Below are 18,687 nucleotides of genomic sequence, written 5' to 3' on the forward strand. Positions count from 1 at the left end.
TGGCAGGCTGAGGCAACGCAATCAAAAGTTTAAGGCCTACCTGAGCTACAGAAAGGGTTCAAGACCAGCCTGCGCATCTTAGTGACTCCCTATCATGAAATAAAAAGTAAAAAAAAAAAAGAAAACGGCTGGTGATATAGCTCAGTGGTAGAGCACTGACTGGCATTCGTGAATGACAGACGAAACCAAAGCACGAAGCCTAGAAGTGAGGGTGTGGCTAAGAGACGGAGCATGTGCTTGACATGCTCAAACACCCTGGGTTAAATCACGAGAAAAATGTATACATTCACGCATGAACACATACATACATGCATGCACAGGAAATGTATAGAAAATGTGAGAAAAATGTATACACAATACATGAACACATACATACATGCATGCACAGAAAATGTATAGAAAATGTGAGAGAAACGTATACAGGATTCATGAACACATACATACATGCATGCATGGAAAATGTGAGAGAAACGTATACAGGATGCATGAACACAGACAAGCATGTATGCACAGAAAGGAATGGAAAGGAAGGCAGGGTGGGTTGCTAAGAGGCTTGGTAGCAGAGGAAAAGGTACTTACCATCAAACCAGATGACCTGAGTTCAATCCCTGAGACCCATGTGGAAGGAGAGAGACAAGCCGGCACATTGTCCTCTGACCTCCACATAGGTGCCAGGACATGCAGGTGCAGGCAAGTAGACACATGTGCGCACGCACACACAGCACACACAAATAGATATGATTTTTTTAAATGACCCAGAAAGGTTATAACGAACAAGTTTAATTTGGGGCTTTAGAGACCCCAAAAAACATCTAATTTCTTGGTAGAGTACGACCATGAGTGTCAAAAAGCAAATTATTTTTATTTTTTCTTTCTTTCTTTTTTGTTTTTCTAAGACAGGGTTTCTTGTAAATTACTTTTCAAATCTACAAAAACTACTGAACTCCATTTGGTTTCCTCGATTGTCTTAAGTGAAAAGGAAAAAGGAAAAAGGAAGCCCCAGAGTTCACGCTGCTCCTTTCCTTTCCCAGTGGCTGAACACCTGTGGACCTGCACGCTCCTCTTGCCCTGCGACCCCAAAGACAGGTGCAGTTCCCCACACACCTGGTTGACGGTATCCAGAAGATAGATACTGTACTCATTCCAGCTCAGCACCCAGCCGTCTCGGAAGAAGCATGACACGAGCCCCAGGTGTTTCTCAGGAGCACTGCAGCTTCCCCCGTCAGAGGGCTCCAGACGAGGGTAGAGCTCAAAAGGTGTGACTCCTCCGGCAAAGACATCCTTGAGGATAAACGTGGCTTGAACGGTCCCATGGACATCAGCCTTCCACAGCCGGAGCCCAGGCCGGGCTGCATATAGGGTTAGATCACTTTGCTTACACAGTCCTGGTATAAAACAAGCACCAAATTTCCCAGTACTAAAATTGGAAGAAAAAAAATGAAAGAAAGAAAAAACAAAAACAAAAACAAAACAAGCATGGACTGACTTGAAGTGATGTAATTGTCAACTCCTAACATCAACTCTAAGAATCTACTGACTATATCACTGCTTTTCTTGCCCTGTCCACTGTTTACTGGTCACTAAGCCACAGTGGCATCCTTGTACCAACCAGGCCCCACCATGGCTTCACAGCACCTGGAGCATGCATCCTAGGTTCTGAGGGTCATCAGCGGTACCCATAGGTGGCATGTGCCCACGCTTACATCCTAGGTTCTGAAGGTCATCAGCGGTACCCATAGGTGGCATGTGCCCCACACTTACATCCTAGGTTCTGAGGGTCATCAGCGGTACCCATAGGTGGCATGTGCCCACGCTTACATCCTAGGTTCTGAGGGTCATCAGCGGTACCCATAGGTGGCATGTGCCCCACACTTACATCCTAGGTTCTGAGGGTCATCAGCGGTACCCATAGGTGGCATGTGCCCACGCTTACATCCTAGGTTCTGAGGGTCATCAGCGGTACCCATAGGTGGCATGTGCCCACGCTTACATCCTAGGTTCTGAGGGTCATCAGCGGTACCCATAGGTGGCATGTGCCCCACACTTACATCCTAGGTTCTGAGGGTCATCAGTGGTACCCATAGGTGGCATGTGCCCACACTTACATCCTAGGTTCTGAGGGTCATCAGTGGTACCCATAGGTGGCATGTGCCCCACTCTTACATCCATCCTTCCTCTAATCCTTGCTGTGACTCCATGAGGCAGCCATTGTAACTTCTGTTACCAAACAAAAAGTGACAAAAGCAGGGCTGTCCCTGCTGACTCTGCTGTGCAATGCTGCTCCTTCTAAAGTCTGTGGTCATTCCCTAGCTTCTTGAACGAAAAACTTTACATATAGAGTAGTTCATCTATATCTCTTTCAAAATTTCTCCAAACCCATCAAGTATACCAGTTTCTCTTCCATTCTCATGCTTGGAATTATTTTCTTATAAAAATGAAATGCCCAACACACACGAAAGAGCACATGCAGGAGTGGAGAGATGGCCCAGTGATAAAGCGCACTGTTGCTCTTGTAGATGACCTAGATTTGGTTCCCAGCACCCACATGGTGGCACAATCAGCTGTAACTCTAGTTCCAGGGGATCTGATGCTTTGACCTTCTCAGGTACTAAGCACTCAGACACTCACACACATAAAATATTTTTTTGTTTTGTTTGTTTGTTTGTTTTTTGAGACAGGTTTCTCTGTTCATCAGCCCTAGCTGTCCTGGAACTTTATCTGTGGACCAGACTGGCTTTGAACTCAGGGACCCGACTGCCTCTGCCTCCCAGGTACTGGATTAAAGGTGTGCATCATCACACTCTGCAATAAATTTTTTAAAGAGATAAAGATGCCAGGCGGTGGGGGCGCACGTGAGAGCAAGTGCCAGTGGAGGCCAGAAGACGGCACAGGATCCCCTGGAACTAGAGTTAGAGGTGGGGTGAGTCGTCCCCTGGAGGAGGGAAAAGGAACCCAGTCCTTAGAACAGCAGTGTGCTCTGAACTGTCGACCGAGGCACACTCCAGCTAAACACACCCAGTGCACACAGACGCGCCCAATTCTTGACAGTTTTAAGTTCCTTGTCTTTTATACTTAACATTGTCTCTAAGACTTATCTTTGATTTAAAAAAGGAAGCTATAGTGCTTATTCATTTTGACTGCTGTATATTTTTCCACAATTTATTCGATTTTTAAAACTACCCTTTCTAAAATAAGACCTTATTATATAGTGCAAAGTGACCTCAAACTCAAAACTCTACTGTATCATTCTTAGATTCTAGAATCGCTACACCAGACTTTACATTGTTTAAATGTATATATATTGCTACAAAATGTTTCCTTGGGATATTAGAATATGCATGAATTTGGGGATCTATGGATCTAATATTTGTCTTAGTTTTTATGGTACTGGGAATTGAACCACAAGCCTTGAACGTGGTGGGCAAGCACTCTACGACTCAGCTATACATGAAGTATTTTTTCAGAAATAAAGTATTCTGGGGCTAGAGAGATATTTCAGTGGTTAAGAGCACTTGCTGCTCTTACAGTAGACCTGAGTCTGATTCCTAGCACCCACATCAAGGCAGCTTACAGCCTATAACCAGGGGAACAGCGCTCTCTTTTGGCCTCCTCAGATACCTGTACTCAAATTGACAACCACACACATCTAATTAAAAATAACTAAATAAAATCTTTTTTCTTTCTTTCTTTTTTTTCCTAGACACAGTTTCTCTGTGTAACAGCCCTGGCTGTCTGGAACTCGCAGAGATCTGCCCATCACTGCCTCCCAAGTGCTGGGATTAAAGGTATGCATTATTGTGCCTGGCTCTAAATAAAATCTTAACAGTAAAAGTTATTGGATTGTTGCTGTTGTTAATTTGTTGGTTTTGAGACATGGTCTCATGAAGCCAATGCTAGCATGGAACTTGCCAGTAGTGTATGATGATAGCCCAGGATGACCTTGAATTTCTGATCTTGTATTGCTTCCCAAGAGCTTACAGGGATTACAGGTGTGTACCACTGAACCCACCAAAGATATTTTGTTCCTTTTCTTTTTCTTTCCCTTATGGCTGGAGAGCGAACTCAGGACCTCATCCATGCTCAGCAAGTTCTCTGCCACTGCGCTACCAGTGTGGTATTTGGATTATTATTTTTTGGGGGGGGCACAGAACTCAGAATGGAACCCAAGATTCACACGTGCTAGGTAAATCCTTGACCACTGTACCACACCTCAGCCTTTTCCTTCAATTATTTTTTGTTTGTTTGGTTTTCTGAGACACAGTTTCACTATGCAACCCTGAATGGCCTGTAACTTACTATGTAGACCGAGCCTGCCCCTGCTGGGATTAAAGGCATGTGCTATTATGCCTAGCCTTCTGAAGCTATTTTCCATAATAGTGCCATGTGCCATAAACATAAACTTGCTGCATTCAGTTTTATCGTCAATATGCTTATAGCAGTGTCCTCATGAGACCCCCACCGCAGCCCGGCTCCACAGTTGGAGTTCTCAGGAGTTCTTACTGTTTTATATCTTTGTCGATGCTCAGATTTCTAGCAGAGTTCAAACTGAAGAGTTTCAGCTCAACTCTAAGCCTTGCTGAGTCTTTTTCTAAGCAGTTCCTTTCTTGGATATAGATGGTGGAAGGGCACTTACTGGACTAAGTGTGCAGTTACTAGCCTTTTGAGATCTCGTGTGCTAATCTGTAGGATCTAGACGGTGGAAGGGCACTTACTGGACTGAGTGTGCAGTTACTAGCCTTTTGAGATCTCGTGAGCTAATCTGTAGGATCTAGATGGTGGAAGGGCATTTACTGGACTGAGTGTGCAGTTACTAGCCTTTTGAGATCTCGTGAGCTAATCTGTAGGATCTAGACGGTGGAAGGGCACTTACTGGACTGAGTGTGCAGTTACTAGCCTTTTGAGATCTCGTGAGCTAATCTGTAGGATCTAGACGGTGGAAGGGCACTTACTGGACTGAGTGTGCAGTTACTAGCCTTTTGAGATCTCGTGAGCTAATCTGTAGGATCTAGACGGTGGAAGGGCACTTACTGGACTGAGTGTGCAGTTACTAGCCTTTTGAGATCTCGTGAGCTAATCTGTAGGAAGCATGCTGTCCATACCTGGGGACAGTGCAGACTGAAGGAGAAGCTGCAGCACAGCTCAGAATTAACCCTGTGACAGTCTCTGTCTCCTGCCTGGGAAGCTACCTTGTCCCATCCGCTCACAGCCCATCTCTTTCCACTCCCATCACCCCTAGGGAGAAAGTTACCCGAGGTGGGGGAGCGCCTCTGCAGTCCCACTAGGCCCCACTGGAAGCTTAGCAATTAAATCCCTCTGGAGAGGATCCAGGGAGGATATCATATGTCAGATTCAGCTTTGGAACAAAGATAGTTAGAGTAATCAACTGTTTTGAGTCCACAGAGTTTTCATAGACAACTATGTAATAGGACTATTCTTGCCTTTAGTGGGTTTGTTCTGGTGAGGCCCCCTAAACAAAAAAAGCCCAAAAGGAATTTGAGTCTCTTCATCCTACCTGTCCAATGATATGTTTGGGGATTCAATTTTAAAGTCTGTTTTCTTTCCAATTATGGGGACCTCTTAACTCTCTGGTCACTTTTGTTTTGTTGGCTGTATGTAACCAGAGCATGTGTTTTGACATGTACTCAGTGAACTGAAACCTTCTATAAAACTTATCCTAGAGGTTGTGTGTATATGTCAAAGATGAAGATGAGCTTTTCACCAGGGCTCACCCCAGAGTGCGGCATTTGTATAGAAGGAAAAGTGGGTTATCTTTTTTCTTTCTTTCTTTCTTTTTTTTTTTTTTTTTTTTTTTTTGGTTTTTCGAGACAGGGTTTCTCTGTATTGTTTGGAGGCCATCCTGGAACTCACTTTGTAGACCAGGTTGGCCTCAAACTCACAGAGATCCGCCTGTCTCTACTTCCAGAGTGCTGGGATTAAAGGTGTGCCCCACCAACGCCCGGCTGGAAAAGTGGGTATCTTGAAGAGAGGTTCCAGGGAGAGCTGGCTTTGAGGATGTTTGTGTGTTCAGGGGGCTCTGGGGGGAGCAGACAGAAGGTATTTAGCTGGAAAGAACCAGTCCGTGAAGCAGCCATTCCCAAACACTTGCTGAATGAAGCTCATGGACAGGCATAACCTCATGCTTGTAGTCACCACCCAAGGCAGCACATGGCAGAAAGGTAAGCCCTAAGACACAAGCTTAAAACTCGTGCCTTTATCTTGCTTATACTCAAAGGTTCTATAGAATCATCATTTCCCTGAGGAGGAGGACACATTCCTCTGTTTCTGCATGCTGGGCCAGTCCTTAGCATATAGTGTACTTTTAGTAAAGGCTGTCAAAGAACCTACCATACCACTCAGGACAGGCACAGAAAGTTGCCAAGCACAAGTTAAGGAGTCAAAGAATGGGTATGAGACAATCTTCCGGCAGGAAGGCTGCCAGGCCGAGAAGAGAATAAACCTAGTGTTGCTGTAGAGCACAGGCACAGGACAGATAATGAGTGCACCAGACTGCCTGACCTCACCCCCCAACACACGCTGTCACCAACGGCACCGCCAGCCCCAGGGAATCCTTCCCAATGCCTGTAAGTCTCCTTATTCCCCAGGCTGTCTCAAATCCTTGCAACATTCCCTAACCCACTGCCATCCTTTCCCAAACCTAGGCAGGCAACAATATCCCTTTACTGAAAGGAGCACCCAGATAGGCGCCTCTAACTTCAAAAACTACTTAGCAGCAAGCTCCCAACACCCACTTGGCTCCTGGCCCTCCTTCTCAGGTAAGGTCCTCCACTGTTCTGCCTCCCTCCCCTCCCCCTCCACACAGAGTGGCTACTGAGGGCTATAAGCTCTTTCTTTTTCTTTCAGGAGGACAGTAATGTGCAGGGTGCATATGTTCCTTTTGTGGGGAGCCCTAGGTCTTGAGTCTTCTCTTTATTGTCTTTCCTCCAGCAGACTATCAAAGGATAGCAGACTCTTTTAGTCCAGAACCCACCCCTTCTTAGTCTCTCCTACCCAGCACGTAGTCCTCACATCTGTAGAAACCCTTCTCTGACGCCAGGCTGAGTGGGAGCCTGCTTAAATTTCTTTTTGTTTGGTTGTTTGGTTGTTTTTGGTTTGTTTATTTGTTTTGAAACAGGGTTTCTCTTGTGTAGCCCTGACTCTCCTGGAACTCACTCTGCAGACCAGGCTGGCCTCATACTCAGAGATCTGCCTGTCTCTTTCCTCCAAGTGCTGGGATTAAAGGCGTGTGTACAGCATTTTGCACTGCACTCCACAGCTGTTGGCAAGACCATGAGTAAGAACTGGGTCGGCCTTATGATCTCCATGATAGGAGAGGCTCACATCTGCTGGGCTACAGGAGACTGGGTAGTCTCATGTGGCTACAGCATGCCAGTGTGCGGCACACTGGCGGCCAGGGGCAAAAGAGAGGACTCTAGAGAGAAACCCTACCTGGAGTGGACAACAACACTGTCTCCTAGGCCCCTCAGACCAACCCTGGCTTGCCGTGGCTATGCTCCCAAGCCCCAGAATCTCTTCAACTAGAAGACTTCCTGTTCCCATCAGATTCCATACTGCATTGGCAGGCACAGACTACCAGGAACCCCAGCTGGTGTGGCTGTGGTCTCACATCTGGCTATCAGGGAACCTAGAACTTAAGGGCCAGTACTGAGAGCCATGTGAATATGCCTGCAGCTTACCTTTTCCTTGGCTGGGATCCGATCTGCTTGACAGCCTTCTCCTCCGTGTGAAAGAGCAGGCTTCTCTGCAAGGTGGACACGAGCAGCACTTTCTGGCTGTAGTCCAGCTGCACAATGGATGACGGCTCCTCCAGCACAAGGTGTGAATTGCAGATGCCCTGCGAGAGATACAGGACAACGGTGGGTCACAACTGCCAGCTTCCTTCGCAGGCCTAAGCACGCTTCTGCTAACTGTACAGAACTCAAAAGCACTCCGTGGTGCCAGGCATGGTGTCTACACCTACAATCTCAGCACTAGCGAGACAGAGGCAAGAAGACCAAGAGTTCAAGGTCATTCTTGGCCATACAGTGAGTCTGAGGTCAACTGGCTACATGAGACCCTGTTTCAATAAAACAACAACAAAAGTATACTTTAATACTCTCCAGATTCATTGTTAACGTACTGCAATGACATTTGGAAAATTCCTTACCAACAAGAAAACAATAAATAATTAACATCTATCTGATATGAGACAGAAACTCTATCATCTAGCTCATACTATACCAAGGTTGGAAAGAAACACCAAAACCCTACATATTTCTCTAATAATGTTCTAGTAACTAGTTCAAAAGAATCCATAAAAATATGCCATACCATGTATATGAAGTATCGTATCGAATATAAGAGAGCATGACTGCTAATGAAATCACTGTAACAGTGATCTGCTCTCATGGTCTCTCCACAAGGAGCCTGAAGCAATCTTGTAGGCATTATATCCTTCCCAACCGGAAGGGTCACAGGAAACATGTTAGAAAGAGCTGATGGGATGGCTCAGCACATAAAATGAGCTCATCACACTAGCCTTGAAGACTCCAGTGCAATCCTAGGAGCCCGTTATTGAGGCAGAGAGCTGATTCCTGAAGATTGTCCTCTGACCCTGACATGGGCTTGAATTCTCCACACCCCTCCTTACACACACACACACACACACACACACACACACACACACACACACACTTCATTAAATACATGATTAACAGCATTTTATAGACAGTCATTTCCTAAAGGCATTTTATTGTTAATACAAAACTCATTCATGTATCTGACTTTAATTCAGGTATGGTGGTACATGCTTCTAATCCCAGCACTCAGGAGGCTGAGATAGGCTCTGCTGTGAGTTCAAAGCCAGCCTGAGCTATATATCAATACCCAGTCTCAAAAAACCTGCTTCTTGCTGTCACTCTTCACCTCAGGGGCCTTGTCTTGGTTCCATCAGCCATCTGCTCTCAGAGATGAGAGGGGAAGATGAGCAACAGTTTGACCACCGGTAAGAATAGTGCTGCAAGGGCTGGACACAGTGAGTGGCTCAGGCCTTTCCAGCACTCCGGAGGCAGAGGCAGGCACATCTCTAAGGTCAAGATTAGCCTAGTCAACATATCAAGCTCCAGGACAGCCTGGGCTGCTGCATAGAGAGACTGTCTCAAAACAAAAAGCAAACAAAAGAATAATGCCAAATCACTACCCCTCTGTGTGTCTATGACCCACTGATAAAATTTATACACATTAAATCCACCATTTTTTGGTTTCTTACTTCAGTTTTGATATATCTTTAGTTATCCAACTATAGAACAATCGAGATGGTGAAATTTCCATTCTCTCCCAATACTGAGAAGTCTGAAGTCAGATTCCCCCTTTGTGTGAGTTAGTCAGAATGTAACTTTCTAGCTTTTAACTTAGCCTATGACAGGATTACATTATACTGTATTCTCCAGGTCTTTTTCCCCCCCAAATCTTTTTCAGGGGCTGAGAGATGGCTCAGCAGTAAAGAGCATGGGCTGCTCTTCCCTTGGACCTGGGTTTGGTTCCCAAGACCCATAGGGAGACTCACACCACCTCTAACCCAGTTCCAGTTCACTCCAAAGGATGTGATGCCTTCTTCTGGCCTGCTGGGGCGCTACACACAAGTGATGCACAGACACACATGCAGGCAAAACAGAAATAAACATGAAATAAAATTAAATCTTTAAAAAGAAATAACCTAGCCGGGCGGTGGTGGCACACGCCTTTAATCCCAGCACTCGGGAGGCAGAGGCAGGCCGATCTCTGTGAGTTCGAGGCCGGGCTGGACCGACAGCCTCCAAAACAATACAGAGAAACCCTGTTTGTAAAACCGAAAAAAAAAAATAAAAAGAAGTAACCTTTATTTTTTTTCTCTGTGGCTTTGGAAGCTGTCCTGGAACTAGCTCTTGTAGACCAGGCTGGTCTTGAACTCTGCCTGCCTCTGCCTCCCAAGTGTTGGGATTAAAGGCGTGTGTCACCAACGCCCTGCGAAGAAATAACCTTCCAAGGTGTTTCTGGACCTTACCCCCAGCTTTATTTCCTTGAATAGTGAGGCTTGAGTGACCTTTGCTTCTTCAGCTGTGTACTCGCGGGGACAGGAGTGGATGATAGGAGCTGTGACTCCATAGACGCACCAGAACAAGCAGGGTCTGAATAAACCCTTGATAACCTTGACAAGAGATGTTCCCACAGAGCAGCAGTTCTAGGTGGGGTTCACATGCCCCCAGCTCCCTAAGACTAAGAATCTCTCATAGGATATGTCAGGCCAAAACCATTTTCATAGAATACTGAGATGCTGTTAATGCCCTTTATCATAAATGGTTTTAAAATTTTAGTTTATGTATAAGGGTGTTTTGTCTGATGTATGTCTGTATACCATATATGTACCTGGTAGCCATGGAGGTCAGATGAGGGCATCCAGTCCCCTGGAACTGGAGTTACAGATGGCTATGAGCTGTCACACGAGTGCTGGGAACTGAACCTGGGTCTTTTGGTAAAGCAGGCTGTGCTCTGGGCCATTGACAAACCAGCCTGCCTCCAGCTTAGGCTTCAGAAGCATCTTATAGAAAAGATAAACTATATTCATGTTTATGATTAAATCTGTTTCTCAAGGATTGGCTGTGCCTCCCCTGTAACCTTAACTACAAATGCTTCTATACTGCCTGTTCCAGGAAATGGCATCTGTGCCTTTGTTTCTAAAGGTTGTTATGCTGCTCCCATAAATCTGCCTATTTGCCTGACAAATCCCCCATTTGGAAACCCCCTAACCTGGGTGCTATAAAACCCTTATCTTGCCCAAGTTCAATGCTGGTCTCCTGAATTCCACCTCTAGGGGGAAACAGCCCATGTACACATTAAACACACTTACTTGAATTAATTTGGCTATGATAATTTGGATTGGTGGCTTTTCTTCCCGACATCTTTGAGATTAACTCCGTCTCTCCATCTGCATGCCCGTCCCATCACTGCTGCTGTTTTGCTAAATGGATGTGTCACGCCCAACACAGCATCCTCTACATCTTTCACCAGAAGCACAGGAGCCACTGTGTACAGAACCACTTGGACCCCATGAACCATGACCACGGCACCAAACTCTGCAAAAGTCACCATTCCCCCACCACACACACTAAAAATATGAGAACACCTTGATGCAAAAAAAAAAAAAAAAAAAAAAAAAAGGAAATTTTCCCTGTCTCCTTGTAAGACATGGCAGTTTTGCACTGATGGGACAAATGGGGTGTCACACACAGACCTTCTGCAGAGTGAAGCACACTGGGCCTCAAGGGAAAGAATCTGTGCTGGTGCTGCTAATGCTGGTGCTGCTAATGCTGGTGATGCTAATGCTGGTGATGCTAATGCTGGTGCTGGTGCTGCTAATGCTGGTGCTGCTAATGCTGGTGATGCTAATGCTGGTGATGCTGATGCTGGTGCTGGTGCTGCTAATGCTGGTGCTGCTAATGCTGGTGATGCTAATGCTGGTGATGCTGATGCTGGTGATGCTAATGCTGGTGCTGGTGATGCTAATGCTGGTGATGCTGATGCTAATGCTGGTGATGCTGATGCTGGTGATGCTAATGCTGGTGATGCTAATGCTGGTGATGCTAATGCTGGTGCTGGTGATGCTAATGCTGGTGATGCTAATGCTGGTGATGCTGATGCTGGTGATGCTGATGCTAATGCTGGTGATGCTGATGCTGGTGATGCTAATGCTGGTGCTGGTGATGCTGGTGCTGGTGGTGCTAATGCTGGTGCTGGTGATGCTAATGCTGGTGCTGGTGATGCTAATGCTGGTGCTGGTGATGCTAATGCTGGTGATGCTAATGCTGGTGATGCTAATGCTGGTGATGCTAATGCTGGTGCTGCTGATGCTGGTGATGCTGATGCTGGTGATGCTGATGCTGGTGATGCTGATGCTAATGCTGGTGATGCTGATGCTGGTGATGCTAATGCTGGTGATGCTAATGCTGGTGCTGCTGATGCTGGTGATGCTGATGCTGGTGATGCTAATGCTGGTGCTGGTGATGCTAATGCTGGTGATGCTGATGCTGGTGCTGGTGGTGCTAATGCTGGTGCTGGTGATGCTAATGCTGGTGCTGGTGATGCTAATGCTGGTGATGCTAATGCTGGTGCTGGTGATGCTAATGCTGGTGATGCTGATGCTGGTGATACTGATGCTAATGCTGGTGATGCTGATGCTGGTGATGCTGATGCTGGTGATGCTGATGCTGGTGATGCTAATGCTGGTGATACTAATGCTGGTGATACTAATGCTGGTGATGCTAATGCTGGTGCTGGTGGTGCTAATGATGGTGATGCTAATGCTGGTGCTGGTGATGCTAATGCTGGTGATGCTAATGCTGGTGATGCTAATGCTGGTGCTGGTGGTGCTAATGATGGTGATGCTAATGCTGGTGCTGGTGATGCTAATGCTGGTGCTGGTGATGCTGGTGCCGGTGCTGGTGGTGGTACATGCCTTTAGTCTAAGCACTCAGGAGGCAGAGGTTAGTACAACTCTGAGTTTGAGGCCAGCCTGGCCTACAGAGTGAGTTCCAGGACAGCCAGGGCAACACAGAGAAACCGTGTCTTGGAAAAAAAATCTGTGCCATGGTAGGAGTGTAATTCAAATCAGATGCTGTTTTCACACACCATTTGCACTTCAAACACTGTAATTGGCAGACATTACTCTGTAAATAAAGAGAGCCTGTTGTTTTAGTATTTGTAACTTTTAAGTGAAGGTGAAAACTTGTATCTATATAAATTTAGACAAGATTCCAAAAGCTGATGAATTTTGTGACCAGCATGATAGAGATATTAATAATAGCACTTTTCTTTCTTTTTAAAAAATATTTATTTACTTATGGGTATTTTGTCTGCATGAATGCCTATGCACCAAGTATATGTCTGGTGCCCCAGAGGCCAGAAGAAGCTGTCAGATTACACAGAACTAGAGGTAGACAGCTGTGAGCCCCCATGTGACTGCTAGAAACTGAACCCAGGTCCTCTGGAAGAGCACCCAGTGCTGCCCTCAACTGCTGAGTCATCTGTCCAGCCCCAGCCTCCTGATACTATGTGACACATGTGTCACCTTCTGGAGGATGAGCCCCCTCCTAGACTCCTGGTCTGAGTGACTGGCACATGGTCCTGAAGATCATGCAAGGGTAAAAGACCCACTCCAAGTGTAAGATGAACTAACAGGTGGGTTTCAGACTCCACACTGCAATCAGTGTTTACAGGAAACCCCACGTGCCAGGCAGTGGGGGTGCACACCTTTAATCCCAGCACTTGGGAGGCAGGTGGATTTTTGTGAGAGTTCGAGGCCAGCCTGGTCTACAAAGTGAGTTCTAGGACAGTCAGGGCTACAGAGAAACCCTGTCTTGAAAAACAAAATGAAAAACAAAAAAAGAAAGAAAAAGAAAAAAGAAAACCCCATGTGACAAAGCAGCCCCTGAAGCCCCCGGGTCACGCCGCCTTTCTAGATGTCTGTGAAGCCGTCCTCAGAAGCCTTAGGAACAACGCATGCTACTGTCATTACTTTTGAAAGATTTCTTTTTATTTTATGTGTGTTAGTCTTTTTCCAGCATGCATGTCTATGCACCACTTGGGTGTCCCATTCCCAGACATCATAGAGGGTGCTCTTTCTCCAAGGATTGGGTTACTGACAGTTGTGAATGGCCACTGTGAGTTCTGGGAGTAGAACTAGCTCCTTGGGTAGAGCAGCCAGTACTCTTACTCTCTAAGATATCTGCAGTGGTTTGAAGAATGGCCCCAATAGGCTCATATTGGTTTGGCCTTGGAGGAAATGTGTTCCTGGGAGTGGGCTTTGAGGTTCCAAAAACCCATGTCAAGCTCAGTCTTTCTCCCTCTCTCTTCCCACTGCCTGCAGATCAGGATATAAAACCATCAGTTACTACTCCAGTGCCATGCCTGTCTGCTTCCCACCATAATTAAATGCTTTCTTTTATAGGAGTTGTCTGATCATGGCGTCTCTTCAGAGCAATAGAACACTGACTAAAACAGCATCTCTCCAGCTAAAACTGGATGCTAAAACCCCATCGCTGAAGACACTACATGCTTAGGTCGCAGGGCACAGAGAAATCACACAAGACTGAGCTGGGGGCTTACTCTTTGCCACCTAGTTTTCAGAGTGCCAGCAAGGGGTGCAGGTTTCTAGAGGAAAAATCATCACCAGTCCTACCCAGTTTTGAGCCCTGTGTGCTACACTACCTTCCTGTCAGGCAAAGTATGCCACTATGTAACAGCAACCAGTCTCTGCTTGGGTATACGGCCCAGGCCACAGGAGGGAGTTCATGCGTGTTATTACAAAGGCCCATAGCTGGAAAGGTCTAGGTACAAGCAGGGAAGCTACTATTACTGTTTTGCTAAATGGACATGTTGTACCCCTCAAACTACCTTCTAAGTATCTGTGTTTATGCCCTTAGATTAGTACTTCTCTCAGTGTTAGTCAGAGAAGCTTCTTTTTGCAGTGAGTAGAATTCAGAACTGGTCAAAGTGCTGAGAATACATGACTATGGAATGCTAAGCCCTAAATGGGACATCTATATTATCCCCTTTAAGCACGAGGACCATCCCAGAAGAGGGGGTCAGAAAGGATATAAGAGCCTCAAGACAGGGAAGAGTGTTGTGGAATGATATCTTCTGGGCATGATATTGTGGTGATATCTTGTTTATAACCTAATAAAGCTTGCCTGAAGATCAGAACGCAAAGCTAGCCACAGCCATAGAGGCCAGGCAGTGGTGGCTCACACCTTCAATCCCAGCAGTCACACTGGTTAGTCTAGAGGCTGGGCGGCGGTGGTGATGCCTTTAGTTCCAGCACTAGAGAGGTATATAAGCCAGGAGCTCAGGGTCTCACGAGTATTCAGACTGTAGAAGTAGTCTGAGGAGTCATGGAAACAGGATCAGCCCTTTCAGTCTGAGGTGGAGGTAGGAGCTAGTGGCGGCTGGCTGTTTGCTTTTCTGATCTTTAGCTTAAACACAAATATCTGTCTCTGGGTTTTATTATTCATACTACATAATATGGTCTGTGGTCATGAGCTCATAGTAGATATAACTATCTACACAAGACCAGTGTAAGATTGGGCTCATCAACCATCCAAAATGGACAGGGGAGGGGCTCACAAGACCCTACCCGCCAATAAGGAATTACTGGCAATCAGAGGTTGCTTGGGGTGAGAGAGATTTTCTTCAGTGGTGTAGCCACTAGTAAGTGGCCCATTCTCTTATAAATAACCTTCAACATTCATGTTCAAGTAAGCAACCCTAATTATACTCATTAGGTCAGACACATGAGAGAGGGAGGGAGGGAGGTATGAAGGGAGGGAGAGAAAGAGGGAAAGGAAAGAAACCTCCATGTAATTTTTTTGTTTGTTTTGATTTTTTCGAAACAAGTTTGTGTTGCCCTGACTGTCCTGGTACTCACTCTACAGAACAGGCTGGCTTCGAACTCATAGAAATCGCCTGCCTCTGCCTCCAGAGTGCTGGGATTAAAGGTGTGCACCTCCACCACTCGGCTGTAATTTTTAACTGCAGCCTTGCAGGAAATGACTGGTTTTCAGGGTGGAAGTATAAGTAAAACAGAACATCCACAGTAATATGAAAAGGTCATGCAAACACTCCCAACATTTCCAAAACTGGCCTATGTGAGGCTGGGTGCTCTTTATAGACTCCACACAAAATGGTATCACAGCAAACTGAGAACAGAAGCCAGCTGTCTTCTACTGAGCTAGATGTGGAAGAGATGTGCACTAGTAGAAAGTAATGCCACATTTCTCTCTTTTTTTCTTTTGATATTGTGCTATTTTCACAAAATTATGTTGTTTTATGTTAACTTGCAGTGGGTTTATACAACTAAGGGCTGGAAACACAGCACAATGGTGAGTGCCTGGCTACCATAAGCAAGGCCCAGATTAGGAGTTCTACTCTGTATATGATAATAATGGCAATAAATGTTTTTTAAATTTGCCAGGTTGTTGTATTGTTCTTTGATTTTGTTTGTTTGTTTTGAGACAGGGTGTCACTATGTAGTCCTGGCTAGCCCTCACTATGAAGAACTTAGTATGCAGACAAGGTTGGCCTCAACTCAGAGAAATCCATTTGCTTTTGGCTCCAAAGTACTCAGTCAGTTTTAATTACTTTCCTTATTATTATATTTTCTTGGGGAGCTGCATGCCCATGCCACAGGACATGTATGAATGAAAAATGATAACTTAAAGGGGTCAATCAATTCCTTTCTGTCTTGTGGGCCCAGGGAATCACACTCAGGTCATCAGGATTGGCAGCAGGTGACTTCACCCATTGAGCTACCTCTCCAGTTCTGAGTTAAATTTCTAATGTGGTATATTTTATAGATATACTCCCTACAAACAAAAACTTTTTGGGTCATCTTTCTAAGAGCATAAAAGGTTCTGAGGCCAGAAAGTTTAGGAAATACAGCTAGGGAGTATTAGCAATAGTCCAGTCTTAGACTAGAGGGCTAATAAAATAGTAAGTTCTGCTAGGCATAGCGGCTTTCTCAAAACAAAACAATAAACAAATAAATAAACCCCAGTAAGTTCTTAGGATTTAACAAAGGGAATGAAGGGGAAATGTTTAGTCCATCAAGCACATGGCAAAGCCCAACGGAGGCATCATAAAGCCATGAGCTTTGGAGCAGAGCCTATTTGACACGAGTCTGCTAGGTCCATGCTTGTGCCCCAGACTGAACCCTGGAAATAAGAGCATACTGACAGGCTGCCAAGATGGCTCAGTAGGTCCAAGTGCTTTGCTGTCTAGCCGGATGACCTGCATTTGATCCCTAGGACCCACATGGTGGAAGGAGATCCGACTCCTGCAAGTTGTCCTCTGACTCCACACAAACACTGTAGAGATTATGGAAGGCCCCATGCCCCACATACAAAATAAATGTTACAAAAACATTTTAGGGGTTGGAGAGATTGCTCAGAGGTTAACAGCACTGGCTGCTCTTCCAGAGGTCCTGAGTTCAATTCCCAGCAACCACATGGTGGCTCACAACCATATGTAGTGAGATGTGGTGCCCTCTGCTGGCCGGCAGGCGTGCATGCAGACACGATACTGCATACACAATAAGCAGGCACTGTGAAGAGCATCTGAAACGGCAGAACACTTGCTACTGTCGCCTTCCTCTCCTGCCACTCCCCACAGGCCCTCCACTAAGTTCTCCGCTCACTGGGTCACTACCCTTTGTCCTCAGACATGACTGGAAACATGTACAGTTTGCTCCTTTGTTCGTTTTGAGATAGACTTTTATTATGTAACTCTAGCCAGCCTGGCACTTTCTATGCAGCCCAGGCTGGCCTTAAACTCATGAAGATCCTCCTACTTCAGCTCCCAAGTGCTGCGATTACAGGGCATTGCCATGCCTGACTCACATATGAATAATTTTACTTTTGGTTTTGCAGTCACAGTAGAAGCTTATAAAACACTGGAAAAGTCTGGAGAAAACGCTGTAACAATTGTCAGCACAAGGGCACAGTGGTAGGCAGCACAAGCCACTGGAATGTAAGCAAGACTGCGACACACTACAGATGAAGAAGGCAAGGGACACTCTGAAAATCTCCGTACCTGGTCTAGATCGAGAGAGGAGTAGACGATCTTCCCCTTGTCATCTCCGGAGAACAGTTTCATCCCATTGGGGCTCCAAGCCAGAGCTGTAATGCTGGTTTTGTGAACACCAGTGACGTCAAACCTCCGAAGCTATGGGTGACAACAGAGCGCAGGGAAAGGAGAGCTGAGTGACTGCATTTATGTGAGTGTCACTCCTACCTTGGGAGAAGCTGGTTTCACACAGAGCTGTGCACAAGGTTCATTCCTTCTATCTATCTATGTATCCATCCATGTATCCATCCATGTATCCATCCATCCACCCATCCATCCATCCATCCATCCATCCATCCACCCACCCATCCATCCATGTATCCATCCACCCACCCATCCATCCATCCATCCATCCATCCATCCACCCATCCATCCATCATCCATCCATCCATCCATCCACCCACCCATCCATCATCCATCCATCCATCCATCCACCCATCCATCCATGTATCCATCCACCCACCCATCCATCCATCCATCCATCCATCCATCCATCCACCCATCCATCCATCATCCATCCATCCATCCATCCATCCACCCACCCACCCACCCACCCATCCATCCATCCATCCATCCACCCATCCATCCATCATCCATCCACCCACCCACCCACCCACCCACCCACCCACCCACCCACCCATCCATCCATCCATCCATCCATCCACCCATCCATCCATCCATCCATCCACCCACATTTGAAGCTCACAGACAGGCCAGCAAGATGGCTCACCAGATTAACAGCCACTGTAGCCAAGCCTGGGGATGTGAATTTGATCTCCGGAGTCCCACACAGTAGAAAGAAAGAACTAACTCCCCCAGATTATTCTCTGATCTCCACAGGAGCTGTAGTACATGTGTACACACACACACACACACACACACACACACACACACACACACAACAGTTTTTTTACAAACTCGCAAAGAACACAAGAGGGCATTAAGTAAAAAAAGAGCAATGATTTGTACTTTATTACCAATGTTCCAAGCAGGGACAAAGATATCATCCAGTTATAAGCAGTACAATGTCACCTTGAA

The 18,687-nt window shown here is 46.0% G+C and overlaps 1 protein-coding gene across 4 annotated transcripts in view; it reads right to left on the reverse strand.

The window, feature by feature from the left end:
- Positions 1 to 18,687, reverse strand: part of Tecpr2 (tectonin beta-propeller repeat containing 2) — a 90,297-nt gene that overhangs the window by 48,650 nt on the left and 22,960 nt on the right. For all 4 annotated transcript variants that reach the window (XM_005068331.4, XM_013112190.3, XM_040742449.1 and 1 more), the window contains exons 4-6: positions 17,617 to 17,748; positions 7,695 to 7,852; positions 1,105 to 1,417 (exon numbers count right to left, since the gene is read on the reverse strand). In XM_005068331.4, coding sequence (XP_005068388.1) covers positions 1,105 to 1,417; positions 7,695 to 7,852; positions 17,617 to 17,748 — 603 coding nt within the window. The remainder of the gene's footprint in view (positions 1 to 1,104; positions 1,418 to 7,694; positions 7,853 to 17,616; positions 17,749 to 18,687) is intronic.

Source organism: Mesocricetus auratus, unplaced genomic scaffold, assembly GCF_017639785.1.
Source record: "Mesocricetus auratus isolate SY011 unplaced genomic scaffold, BCM_Maur_2.0 Super-Scaffold_15014, whole genome shotgun sequence".
Lineage (NCBI taxonomy): Eukaryota > Metazoa > Chordata > Mammalia > Rodentia > Cricetidae > Mesocricetus > Mesocricetus auratus.